The 13336-nt window shown below is 45.6% G+C and overlaps 3 protein-coding genes and 1 non-coding gene across 7 annotated transcripts; 2 read left to right on the top strand and 2 right to left on the bottom strand.

The window, feature by feature from the left end:
* Window positions 1-2782: 2782 nt before the first annotated feature.
* On the bottom strand, window positions 2783-6790 carry b4gat1 (beta-1,4-glucuronyltransferase 1). Its single transcript, XM_034614999.1, has 2 exons — window positions 5371-6790; window positions 2783-4838 (listed from the first exon to the last, which is right to left on the bottom strand). Exons 1-2 carry the CDS (start codon window positions 6454-6456, stop codon window positions 4647-4649), a joined length of 1278 nt encoding a protein of 425 aa, XP_034470890.1. The 5' UTR covers window positions 6457-6790; the 3' UTR covers window positions 2783-4646.
* Window positions 6791-6934: 144 nt separating this feature from the next.
* On the top strand, window positions 6935-7016 carry trnas-gcu. The gene has a single exon. It is a non-coding gene; the product is annotated as a tRNA-Ser (tRNA).
* Window positions 7017-8278: 1262 nt separating this feature from the next.
* Window positions 8279-10725, bottom strand: pfdn2 (prefoldin subunit 2). 2 transcript variants are annotated; one of them, XM_034615051.1, is made up of 5 exons: window positions 10681-10725; window positions 10161-10349; window positions 9192-9280; window positions 8978-9101; window positions 8279-8774 (listed from the first exon to the last, which is right to left on the bottom strand). In XM_034615051.1, exons 1-5 carry the CDS (start codon window positions 10687-10689, stop codon window positions 8583-8585), a joined length of 603 nt encoding a protein of 200 aa, XP_034470942.1. In that variant the 5' UTR covers window positions 10690-10725; the 3' UTR covers window positions 8279-8582. The 2 variants fall into 2 exon arrangements, with proteins under 2 accessions (XP_034470942.1, XP_034470943.1); XM_034615052.1 differs by having other exon boundaries at window positions 10161-10304; window positions 10681-10704.
* Window positions 10726-10738: 13 nt separating this feature from the next.
* Window positions 10739-13176, top strand: nit1 (nitrilase 1). Of its 3 annotated transcripts, none has more exons than XM_034615026.1 (7): window positions 10739-10911; window positions 11306-11539; window positions 11805-11908; window positions 12010-12146; window positions 12410-12535; window positions 12626-12905; window positions 13046-13176. In XM_034615026.1, exons 1-6 carry the CDS (start codon window positions 10859-10861, stop codon window positions 12890-12892), a joined length of 921 nt encoding a protein of 306 aa, XP_034470917.1. In that variant the 5' UTR covers window positions 10739-10858; the 3' UTR covers window positions 12893-12905; window positions 13046-13176. The 3 variants fall into 3 exon arrangements, with proteins under 3 accessions (XP_034470917.1, XP_034470916.1, XP_034470918.1); XM_034615025.1 differs by having other exon boundaries at window positions 10740-10911; window positions 12626-12901; window positions 13042-13176; XM_034615027.1 differs by having other exon boundaries at window positions 10791-10911; window positions 11277-11539; window positions 12626-13176.
* Window positions 13177-13336: the final 160 nt, after the last annotated feature.

Below are 13336 nucleotides of genomic sequence, written 5' to 3'. Positions count from 1 at the left end.
TACAATAAAAACATGAGAGAAACACAAGAGTAAAATAAGATTAAAAGAGAATAAAAAGAAATCAAATGTTAACAAGTGAATGAAAAAACAATAGTTAAAGCCTGATAAAACATTCTTAACTATGTCAATGGAGGGATCACTTCATTAGAAAAGGAAACAAGTTGTGGAGCAGCTAAAGTAAGCGTGTGATAGAGTAATATAACTAACGCTGAAATTATTAATTCATTATTACATTCGTGGATCAACAGAAAATACTACTTTGATAATCGGTTAGGTGTTATATTAAGTTGTTAGTTATTAAAGCTTCCCAAGTATAAGAATAATAAAATCTGAATTGATTAAAAATGATCTAAACAGAAATAAGTCATCAGTCACAGCCCAACAATATTAATATTCACTTTAATATTGTGTAATATGTTGGGTCAACAGGAAAGTTAGGAGATTAGCTGAATTCTAATCTAAATTTCCTCTGTGCCCATTAAAGGATATCTTAAACGTTTGTTGACGAGACGTTTGTCACAGAATTATTAAATATACGAAAGTCAGGTTACTACAGTGAAATCTATTCCTATTAGACTGTGTTTAAATGTCCCTGAGACACCAACAGATCATTTATTGAATGAATGTAAACATCTCTTCAACTTGTAAATCCTTCCAGTCAAGTGGCTCATTAGAAGAATCAGTGATGTTAAGCTAAACATCCTCTATTGTCCTCTTGTCTCCAAACTGCTGCTGAAGCTGCTTCAGCCGCCGAGCAGCAGTTCATTAGTGTTTCATTTGGTGAATTCCTTTCATCAGCATGGGTCATTGACTCTCACCCGTCCACTGACCCGTGCACGGCGACTTGTATGTGTCTACAACGCCTGGATCTTGACCCCGTGCTCTCGTGGCCCTCACCCTTTCCTCCCTCCTCCTCCCGAGGAACCCCCCACCGCCTGCTCATCTCGCCCTCCAGCTGGTTGCCTCCACCGTCCAGAAGCCGCGGAGCTCTCCTGGCCTTAGCAGGGCGGCTAATCTAGATGGCGGGAGGCCTCCCTCCTGCTAGCGTACACAAGAGAGGACAGCCCTAATTGCTTATGTCGTAAAGCTCTCTGACCCAGATAAGCCTTGACTCCCCAAAGCTGTCGAGATAAACCCCACTTTACCTCACCAAACCTGCCTCTCCTGATCCATGCAGCCCACCCCCCTCCCAACATATCTGCACCTTCTGCCACATTATTAACACCCGGGACGAGGGGGACAAGTGAAGAAGAGAAGCCGTCCCATAGGTCGAATATTTCATTTCTTCTCAGGTGAATACCGACGGATTGTTTGAGAAGTCGTGTGCTGCAGAACAATAACTTTTATACAGTACGTTCATCTTTACCCTGTAGGAAATAGGTCATGTGGCTCGAAGCAGGTGGAAAATACTCCATAAGAAACAAGACAAAGACTTTTACGAGGAGCGAATACTCTTCCTCAGAAACAGTGAAGCTAGTTTTAAGTGATAGTAAGAATGAATGGCTGCAGAAGAAATCGATCAAAGTGCCGTTTTGACCAATGACACATGACTTGATGAGGTGGATGATGATTAGTCCCAATGAAAGCAGATCTGAAGCCGCAGCGCAGCGTTGCGTGCTACCAGCTCTCGCGTGCCTGGCTCATTGAGCCCGGTAATGCAGGCTTAAGATGCCACAGTGCTTCTGCTGCGGACAATTGTCAAGTGGCGAATGTCACACGTGCTCTACTTCTTCAGCAGATGGTCGACTCGCCGAGCGACACTCGGGCTGCTGAAGCTTCACAAACACAGACTGAATCCCTGAGTTCCTGTGTCAACTTTCTCAAACTGGCTGTTGTTGAAACATTGTCAGAGATTTTAGTCGTTTAAATGTTTGGTTGCAGAAATGAATTCAGTCCCAGAATCTAAACGACATGGGGCAAGTGCAAAGCAAAACCTGAACGAAAGCTGGGGCACTGTGGTGGGTTGTGTTTGTCAGGGTGGTACGATGTAAGTTCACGTTACGGACGTTGAAACTGAGCCTCTGACTCCAGACCAGATCAGAAGCACTATCGCTTTCCACGGTGAAAGCACCGCACCACACCTCACAGACCCAGGCACCCAATGGCGCCCAGATTGGCTCTTGTACATTTGCTGTTTAAACGGCGTTGACACTTGATGATCAAACGACAACTACGTCTAAAGCTAGCAAAGACACTTGCGTTGGGCTGGGTGCAAGATTGGGCCCCTTAAGTCCACATTAATACAGATCTTAATTACTAAATGGGAGCTTTTAATTGGATGCTGGCCTGACTCACCCGGTAAGCACCCATCACATGCTACTGGTTCAGGGATGCCTTTAAATCCCCATCTTAAGCCATGTTACACCACAGGTTCATGTCAGCTGTGTCAAGTGCTCAGCGAACGATACTCCCTCTGATATCTGGGAGTTTTTCTGACTGTGACTGAACCGCAATTCTGAAACAGACACATTTCGACCTGACGCCTTTTTTAAAAGGAGAGAAATCGTCTTTACTTCCCCTCTGAGGAACAAGTCGTCGTGTTTCCTTGGCTCGTCCTGTCCTTGGCTTCTGCACCTATTTAACAGATACTTATAGAAACACTGTTTACTTGTCATCACAAATCCCTCTGGTGAAGTTAATTGATTGGATTTGTGCATTTCCAAGTGGTCATTGAGCTTCCTGATGACCGAGGGTGTTGTTCAGAGTCTGTGACCAAAGTGTGTGTCTTGTGTAATGAATCAAACGTAAGTAAAGACAGGTGGGGGGGGGGGGGCGGGTCAGATAAAAGTCATCCAGAAGGTTTAATATAAATTTCAACAATACAAATCACACATTATATCTTGCACACACAAAAGAAAATATAAATACAAAAACTGCATTTTCAAGTCGGGAAGAGACACGTGACAAAGCACCACTCCACGTCATCACAAGGTCATTGGTTCAAACGGATTTCACTTCAAAAACACAGAATTAATTGTGGTTCTAAAACAAAAGCTCTGAAATGTTCTGTACCATATGTCATTTTTTTGCACAATCACATAATTGCGTGCTACAGTTTTTCCTGCTTGGGGTCATTTAGAAAAACGACCTGTTCCAGTTAAAAGGAAAATATTTTTGCAATAAATATATCAAACATGACGAGCGAAGGATAAAGTGTTTAAAACTCCCAAATCAACAATTACATAATAAAAGAAACTGAACGTTATCTTCTGTATCTGCTCGTTATGTGTTTCACTAAAAGGTTTAACTCTGTACGTGCCAGTGGGATACACGATAAAATGTCCGCTCTAGAATTTACAGTGTGTTTCCACAGCCTCCCTTTCACAACACAGGCTGCTTGGTAGTGTTTTTATCTTTCTACGTACTAACCATGTACATTTCCACATCACTCGTATATAACCCAAGCTTTATATAATCAAATCAGCTACACATCAGATGCTCAGTGTTATGATACAGTAGTTGTCACAGTGTCTGCTAGTGTTCTACTACGTCTCTATTTAAAGTTGTCCAGTGCTTTGTTGTCCCGGTGACGTGCGAGTCAGAACCTGGACTGAAGACTTCTGAGCCGTGGGGACAGCTGATGTTGTGTAATCTGCTGGAGTGTCTCTGAAATACACCACGCTGCCATCTGGTGGCAAGAGCACATCACTGACTGGCACAGAAGTCACAGAGTCCCAGGTTTGCCCTCAGACTGATCATCTGCTGACCGTTGTCCAGAGTCGACACAACATCAGGATCCCGTCTGGGACCTTCAGAGGAGAGAGGGCGTCTGATGAGAGCAGCAGGAGGACGGACACGTCTAAACTCTGCTTGTTGTTTACAGAGACACTGGCGTCCGCTGTCAAACGCTCTAGATCTTGTTTTCTACTGAGCTGACATCTTGAACTGTGTCGTCTGCATGTATCCAGGCTTCTTCCTGCTGTTTGCTCACGTGCACTCACTCTGACATGTTTCTGAAATGTTACCACGGAGCAGGCAATAAGAAACCCTGGAAAGTATCTGGAGTAACTGACTCAGACATTTACGTTCTCGCCTACAGCTCCTCTGGAAACTTTTAGGAAAATGCAGCGGCTGTCTGGAAGCAGTTTCATTATAACCTTTATGGTCTGTCTTTCCTTTAAATGATGAAAAAACAATAAGTGTGGATTTGATATGATTTCTGACTGCAGAAGGTCTGATGTTATGTCAGCGCTGATGAGCTGTCATGAGCACATCTGCTTCTTTGAGGATGAAGAAACTCTGCAGTCACATTTGTGCCTATTTTTATATCTGTACAAGCTCAAAAACATACTTCATATTCTTAAAAATTAACATTGATCGAATGCATCTAGATTTTAAATGTCTGTTTGATTCAGAATCAGTAATCTCAGGAGTTTCTCCTTTCAGACCCAACTAGCAGGATGTCAGACATTCCCCAGAGAACCTTCCCCTGCTGCTCATTTCCAGAAGGAGTTGAAATAAGCCCAAGAGTTTGATTCTCTTCGGCTGCGACGGTGCCGTCATCACCAGAGATCACAGAGAAACTAGGAGGTTCTGGGCCGGGAGCCGGGTTTGAGACTAAAGCTGGTTAATATAACACACGTCCATCACTTCAGCAGAATCATGAGGGATGGAAACTGGCAGGATGCAGAGTCCTCGCTCTCTTCTCAGCACCTTCTGGTGGAGGAGGGGTATTTGGTTTTCAGACCCTCTTTGAAGCTGCGGAACAGAACCCGGTTGCGTTTGTTCTCCTCGTCTTTCCGGGCATGGAACTCCCCCTGGATCTTGAAGCCCCGGTGCACCACGAAGGCCGAGCTCAGCACCGAGAACCTGTACCCGGCCACATGGAGCTCGCAGGCCTGGAAGGAGGAGAGAGGAGGAGAGGAGGAGGAGAAGGCCGAGATGAAGTGGGAGGTGATGGAAAGATGTTCTTATTGTCAGACACCATTGAGACTGACTAAGTAGTTTGGATCCTTTACTTTAAAGCTAAACAACAATATGAAATATACATCTGATTCAAAATGTATCTACAACAGGACAAAGTTCTGATTGAGCCGTTGGACCTTTTACCTCCGTTTGTTTATTTGTTTATAATCAGGATTATGCAAAAACTACGATGTGGAATGATGGAACACGGACAGAACCCATCACATCAGACTGAGCTCTTCATGTGGAGCAGCTCTATAGAGTGTGAGGGGGTGTGAGCTCTAGTTGCTGCTGTTCCAGTGGGTTCACATTTCAACATGGAGAACATGGAGAACATGGAGAACATGGAACATCCCGTCACTGTCCCCTCATCAGCACCACTCAGCCAGGTGCAGTGTCAGGTCTCTTCACTGCTGATTCCTTTCTCAAAGGACAAGTTCTAAGTAAATATTCACATTTACTCACCTGGCTGATGCGATTGAAGCCGTATTGCTTGAAGTTCTCATCATAAAGGGGCCCGACGTTGGGCCCTATGTAGAACGGCTCCCAGGGGTCCACCCAGGTGAGCGTGTAGGCAACTTCCAGGGTCCCTCGAACGTGGCTGTTGACCCAGCGAGAGTAGTTGGTGGGAGCCTGACAGCGAGAACACAGCTCTTCGTAGAACGGCCGGACCTCCCCGACCTGGTAGAGCTGCACCAGCTCTGGCTTGGTGGCGGGCATCTTCCTGGCGTGGCGGATCTCGAAAGCGGGTAACACAAAGACCTCGTCGCCCGCGGCCTCTCGACTGGAGATCATGGCCAAGAACTGCGGGTGCAGGTCGGCACTCGGCATCATGTCAATGTCAATGACCAGGATGTAGGAGGACTCGGTGCCACCTCGAGCGACATTACGAAGAAGGTTGTTGGGGTAGGACACGTTTCCGCTGATGGCGTAGTTCTTGAACTTGTCCCTGTGGGTCTCCAGTCGGCTGAAGACAGAGGCGCAGTCCTCCAGCCCTGCAAAGTGCTCATGGTCCTGCTCGGGGAAGCTGGCCATCTCTCCAGACAGGCAGACCAAGTGGAAGTCCACCAGGGCCTGGATCTGAGGGCAGAAGAAGCTGAGAGCATAAACCAGAGCTGTGGCAAACTTGACATCTTGCCCGTGTGCGAATATGGCCACAGAGAGCGGGTGGTGCCACCTCTCCAGCAGAGAGTCCAGGTGGTGCAGGTTGTTGATGGTCGTGTGTGTCGCTAGGGCCAGGACGACCGACCCTGGCTTCTGGTTCGTGGTGAAATCACTTTGAATCAGGTTCTTGTACACCCGGTACTGGCCGCTGTGGTCGAAGATCCCCCCGGTGGACAGGGAGAACCTCAGCCGCTCCTTGCGCGTGTTCTTCTCGGGGTGCGCGGTCTTCTTGGCCCCGGAGCTCCCGAACAGCTCGGAGAAGCGGTAGCGCTGCTGCTTCCCGTGGAACCGGGACAGGAAGGACAGGTACATGAGCTGCAGCAGCGCCACGAGCAGCAGGGCGCCCAGCACCACTCTGAAGGCCGAGCACCGCTTCGACAGATGCATCCCAGAGAAACGGACGGCTCACCGCACGCGATGTGTGTGTCCGAGCCCCGCAGCTCACGCGCCCCGCATAGCTACCACGATGCTAGCGCCACCGCCCGCGAGGCTGGAGGCGTGGAGCGGAACACCCGGAGGAACATGGCGCTGCTCCACGCAGATTCACCCGGACACGGACCCAGCTGCTCGGATCCCCACGACACACGGTCGATGCCGCTCTGCTGCGACGGCGGCGCAGCTCGATGTGTAACAACCGTAATGTCTGGAGGAGAGGCGCCGGGGAATGTGACGCTGGAGCACCGCCAGATGGAGAGTGTGGAGTAGACGAGAAGGACATTTCACCAAGTCATCAAGTCACGCGAGAACAGTGATTTTACAGTGTATGATATATGATGTATGATATATAATAGTATAATAATAATAATAATAATAATATATAAGTGTACAGTTTAAGAACGACCTCAACCACCTTGACGTCTCCAGCGACGAGGTGGCCGAGTGGTTAAGGCGATGGACTGCTAATCCATTGTGCTCTGCACGCGTGGGTTCGAATCCCATCCTCGTCGAAAATTTAGTTTTTGCACAATATGTCTAATATATGTTTAATGTTCTTAGTTATTTACTATATATAATTTTACTGTATAAATAGACGCCTCTCTTTCTCATTGATAAATATAACCTTTTCACAGTGTCTCCTTATATTGATGTTGTTTGTAGAACATTTCTATACAAACCTGTATATTCATTTATTATTTGGCTGTTTTTATTCTATTGCCTTTTTTATATTTGAATCTGTCATTCTGAATTTGTATTTATATCTGGCTTGATTCTTTCTTCCTAACTTTACCAATATAATCATTGCACTTTTGCTAAATTACCTGGCTGCACAATCAAATGCCTCTTTATATGTAAATGACTTGTATAATTGTATTTTTAAATCCATGTTCACCTTTGAGTTTTTGATAAACACGATAAAATAAGGGAGACATTCAAAACTGCCTCTTTATAAACGAATGAAAAGGCAGCGCTGCGACCTGCTGACCTTCAAATGCTGCTCGAGTTTACACACTTTCACTTTTTATATTTATTTATAGAATATTTATTGAATAGTTTGAGTCTTGCACTATTGATTGATGGTCGTAGTAACAGTCGCAGTGAATTAATATAAATTTTGTACAGTGAGGTTGAACAGATTTATTCACCTGTGCAGACAGATGTTAATCAATGTCAAATGACTTCAAGGTGTTACTGGTTATATTTGATCTAAATATGAAATGTGCAGAATTCTGCTTCTTGAAAAAACCATTGGTGCTATGGTGTAAACAGTAGTTTTATTTGAACAAGTATTTCGGACACAACAGAGCACATTTGTGAATTTTTTAATTCATGATCATAAACAAACATTTCTGTCCTTACAACTAAATGAACAGAGTCGACAGCAGCCACCAGGTTCGAGGAGGCTGAACCCTTCCAGGCTCAAGCATGTGCTACAGGTCAGAAGAACAAAACAAGTTTTATTGTACTTTTAATGACAGGGCTTTATAGTAACAGTGTGTCCCAGCAGGTCACACCCCCGACCTCACATCAGCATTATGGACACAAACCAGCAGCCTTTCAATGCATCACCTTTGTGTTGAGACAACTTCAGGGTGGAGCACAACAAAAAGTCACAAAGGTTGAACAGAGCCTAAAGATTCATTGTTTACAGTATAACTCTTGTTCACGCTCGCAGGTCGTGTTGCATTCTGGGACCTGTTCTGCCATAACAAGGGTGACTTCTACCTCCTTAAGGGCCAAATGAGACCAGCCTTAAAGTTCCTAATCAAAAGTCTTAACTTCAGAAAATGCTAAATCTGCTTTAATAAATGGCAAATGACACACAACTTGAATTTGTTACACACACTAGCATTCACGCTGAACATGCATAAGAAAAGCACAATGTACACTTTGAATTTGTGTCTGTCGCTAAATTACCAAACCATGTGCACCGTGTTTAGCAGGAGTTTCAGTAATCTTCAAATCCACTGTTGTCCTGTAAAGAGTTCAGATTTTCCACCTAGAATTTGTGACTAACTATGTTTTCAGTACTGCAGAAATCATAAGGCCCTATTGTCTCCCAATTCCATTAGAAACTACGACACTAGAACGCCAGCGCCGCTTTTGGATCCGCCTCCTTCGCTGTCCCCGGAAGACGCCCCCGTCTGGCCCTGCCCCTCTCCTTCACCCTCGCCCACCAGCCGGATGTTGTAGCGTTCCCTGTACTCTGTGAGTTCCCGTCCTTTCGACTGCATTTTTGTGTTGATGCCCTCGATTATTTTGGAGATCTGTGGGGACAGAAGGAAAAGTCAGATTATTTTGAATGGAATACATCCTGAAAGATGGTATCAGCTTTCTAGAGGAAAGTGGAGAAGGATCCATCTTGAAACTGTCGTGTTCTGGTTAAAAAGCTGTGATAAAACCCTTGTTAATGCAGCGTTGTTTAAAAAGAATAAACCAGTACATTTGTTAATATTTCCTCATCTTTTACCTGTTCTTTGTTGTTTTCCAGGGCTGGTAGAACTTCCTTTACTGTTCTCTCCACCAACACTCCTCCAACCAGACGAAAGCATTTCCTTGAAGAATCCACTTCCCTCAGCGTGTCAATCACTAAGCTGAACGAACAGCAGAGATGTTAACGACATCTTAACGCCAGTGGCCTTTCAAGCAGCTCCTGGAACTACACGGCAGTAGAAGCTACCAACCTGTGCTCGTTGATGTCCATCTCCAGCTCCGCAGCTTTAGAAGCCATTCCACGTTGTTCCTGACGCATCCTCTGAAACGTGGACACCACCTGTGACACGAGACAAACAGCAACACGTCTGTGTTACACATCGTCCTCAGTCCCACACTCCTACAGGCCTCAAACTGTTCCACCCGTCACCAACTACTTGTTCATGGACTAAGATATTACACCATATACACACACAGGACCTACGTTTTGTGCTTAGTTATTTTCCACCACTGTGATTAATGCTTTTAGTTGTGTACCTTTACTAAAGCATTGTTTAGAGTCCTGTACTTAACGTAGGATTACATTTGTAGCTTTATTACTTGAAGTGGAGAGAAGTGAATCCTGCTCCACTGCTGGTTAAAGCTCCAGTGGGCAAGATCTAGGTGAAAGGATCTATTGGGAGAAATGTGTGTACTTTATATTTACATACTTTACATCAGGAGTGGGTCCACTCTACAGAGGCAGCCATGTTTTTTACAGTAGCCCAGACTGGACAAACTAGAGTTTCTTGAGTTTCTATGACAACTGAAGCTACCACAGGTTCTCTTTGATGTTTGGAGGAGGGGGGGGTTCAGCTGCAACCTGACGCTTCACCACTAGAGGTCCCTACATGCTACACACTGAACCTTTAACATGAGCCTGTCGGAGGTGTTCAGTGATAAAACGAGCTCCTCCCACTCCCTTTAACAAACCGACCCGTCACAGGCACGTGCTGCAGCCGCTGCTCGAGCCGAGTTAAAAACACGAGTTCAGGAGACTCTTCTTTTTGAGTTCCAACAGTTTTACGGTGAAACAGCAGAAAGATGGCGGCGGGGGAAGCTAACGTTAGCTTCGCGGAGCTGAGGAGTCACATCAGCGGCTTTAGCTTCCGGCTCCGCGGCCGCAGAACAGCGACACCGGCCGCGGAGCCGGAAGCGGACCGGGGCGGAGGAGACGGTACCTGCTCCGCTGAAGGACCGGACGGTTTCCCTCCTGAGCCGCTGCTCGACTTGCTGCCCGTGCTGCTGCTGTTGGCTGCCATCTTGGAAGGGTGTTGCTGCGAAGGACCCCGGGCAGGAAGTGTACAGGCGGTCCCTGTGATCGCCTGAGTGCAAATACGCTCCGACTTCCACGCGTACTTTCCTTGAGTCTTTAATATTTCTATTGTGATTTCTATTAGACACAGATTCTGCATCAGGCTATACACACTCATATCCACTGATATGTTTAGACTTAGTAGTGTTTTATTCACCGTATTCTGTAGAACACAATGTTGTTGATACTGTGATATTAAAAAGTAAACTAAAATACTAATGATAATACTAAGAAGAATACACATCTACCCAAATACACGTTAAGACAGATGTCAGTGTGAGGAGGATTATATTCATTTACACATTTACAATACATTTATTTATATAGTTTAATTACGTTTGTCACGTCCCTGTCATTAAATGTCTTTTGTTTTTTGCAGTATTCACCTGATTCATATTGCAGGACACACAGTCCCCAGTAGGGGGCGCGGTTGTGTCCACTGCAGGATTCTAACCAATGGCCAACCGCAGAGAAGAAGAATGTGAACTTCCTGTTTCAGAGCGTTAACCTAAAAACAACCAAACATTAAAATGTGTGTGAAACAAGGAACGTGACCTCGGACCCATGTTCAGAGCCAGGTGCATTCTGGGATCAGCAGCGTGGAGGCTCCAGAACAGGTCCGTCTGATATTCTGACTCCATATATAAGGAAGGGATCTATGATCAAATCTAAACGTACATAATGTCATTTAAATGATTTTATAAATAGAGAAGGGATCTATGATACAGTCTACATGTGCGTTGTGTTGTTGAAGTGTTTCCGTGCAGTCGGGTTGATATCTGCAAACCACCACGATGCAAATGAGTCATGAGTATAACTGACACTAGAGAAGTTATTTAATTTAATTTAATAAGAATGAAACCAGTGTACATGTCCTCTTGTCCTCTTGTCCTCAAAGCTGCACATTGATGTCCAGTCAATAAGTGACTGGTGCAGTTAATGATCAGCTTCGGTTGACCTGACGCGTTTCCTTTGGCTGCAGCTGTACACACTCACCTGTTCTCCGTGCAGGATGTCTGCGGCGCCTCACTCAGTGGCTGCAGTCTGCCAGGTGACGTCCACCCCCGACAAGCAGGCCAACTTCTCTGCCTGTAAGCGTCTGGTGGAGGAAGCCAAGGAGCGAGGGGCCAGCATGGTCTTCCTGCCCGAGGGCTTCGACTACATCGGGTCCAGTCGAGAGGAGACGCTGTCGCTGTCTGAGAGCCTGACGGGGGACACCATCTCCAGATACGCTCAGCTGGCCAGGTAGCTGTCAACTCAACTGAATACGAGAACAACCAGTCTGACAGAGCTCCAATGGGACGGTTACACTACTGCTCATTTAAATAATAACTCATATACACTGAAAGATATCTGGTTTGCAGAAATAACTGAAAATATCCAACCATCTTGTGTTTTATGAAGCACTTCACAAGTTTAAACTATGTCTGTCAGCAGGTCGCCATGTTTACAGGATGAATGACATGTGAGGTGAGTACGATGTGGATAATTGATTCTCTGCTTCTTCCAGGAAGCTGCTGGTGTGGCTGTCTCTCGGGGGGTTTCATGAACGAGGACATGAGTGGGAGAGTGACAGACGAATCTACAACACTCACATCATAATGAATGATAAAGGTAGTGTGTCTACTTTCTCTCCCTGTGTCACACACAAACACACAAACACAAACACAAACAAACTCAATATTTGCTCTTACATTGTGATTCCCCCCCCCCAGGTGACATTGTGTCCGTCTACAGGAAGTCCCATTTGTTTGACGTGGAGCTGCCAGAAAAAGGTGTATCCCTCAAAGAAAGTGGCTTCACCATCCCGGGACCCTCCCTGGTGTCTCCGGTCCAAACTCCCATCGGCAAGGTGTCATCCTGAGATCATAACCTTCATCTAACCTTCATCTAACCTTCATCTAACCGACCTGTACACACAACATATGTTTGTTTTATGTCTAAAGCCTGAAAATGATAAATATCCCCAAAATAGGTTAGAAAATGGTTCAGTTGTTTGTTTACATGTATTCTCATTTTAATGTCATGTTTCCTGGTCAGAAACAAATCAGTCGGGCTAAAGATCCTGATTGAAAGTGTTTATTTGTGGGCTGAAGATGTATTGATTGACCGTAGGTTGGTTTGGGGATCTGCTACGACCTGAGGTTTCCCGAGTTGTCTCTGGCCCTGCGACGGCACGGGGCCGACATCCTGACGTACCCATCGGCCTTCACTGTCGCCACAGGAGCTGCTCACTGGGAGGTTGGAGTCATTACGAGGCAGACAGGAATTCTTTGATACGTAGATTTAATCAACCCAGTGAAAATGTATTTTAAATGTGTTTATTCCGAGGTGTTACTGCGAGCACGAGCCATCGAGACCCAGTGCTTTGTCCTGGCAGCAGCTCAGGTCGGTCGGCACCATGAGAAGCGCTCGTCGCACGGCCACGCCCTCGCAGTGGACCCCTGGGGCGAGGTGCTGGGCGACTGCGGGGGGGAGAGCCCTGGCATGGTGCTGGTGCAGATGAACCTGGACAAAGTCGGCAGCACTCGGAGAAACATGCCGGTCCAGCAGCACCGCAGAGACACGGGCTTCTACCTCAGTCTGGAGAAAGCCTGACTTCAAGAGAAGAGCACGAAGAAAACAGGATGTTCTCTTTCATGACAGGTTTTCTGTTTTTACATCGATGTTTCTGTCAGGTTATTAGAGACGAAAGAGAGAAGTCATTTTCATCCTGATTGATCAGAAGCAACATATTTAGAAAAGAAATGACTTCTGGCTCCTGAATCTGAGGACAAATCAAAGTTACTTCACACAATAAGCAATGAATGTAATATTTATGAACTATGAAGCTCTGTTTGTGCTGTTCACTGTCCTTCTGGATCGGACATGTACAGTTGTATTTGAGAACTTTCATTTGAAATTAAAAAGGACAAATTATACCTTATTTTTTAAAATCTTTTTGGCCAGAACGTGTGTTTTTAGGTTTCACTATAAAGTTTCATACAGAAGGTGAAAGGAGGAGCTTCATAATGATCCAGTTTAAGAGAATAAGGACAGATC

This window comes from Hippoglossus hippoglossus, chromosome 18, assembly GCF_009819705.1.
Source record: "Hippoglossus hippoglossus isolate fHipHip1 chromosome 18, fHipHip1.pri, whole genome shotgun sequence".
In the NCBI taxonomy this organism is placed as follows: domain Eukaryota; kingdom Metazoa; phylum Chordata; class Actinopteri; order Pleuronectiformes; family Pleuronectidae; genus Hippoglossus; species Hippoglossus hippoglossus.
The sequence above is the reverse complement of the archived record's forward strand: the minus strand, read 5'-3'. Positions and strand labels throughout refer to the sequence as shown.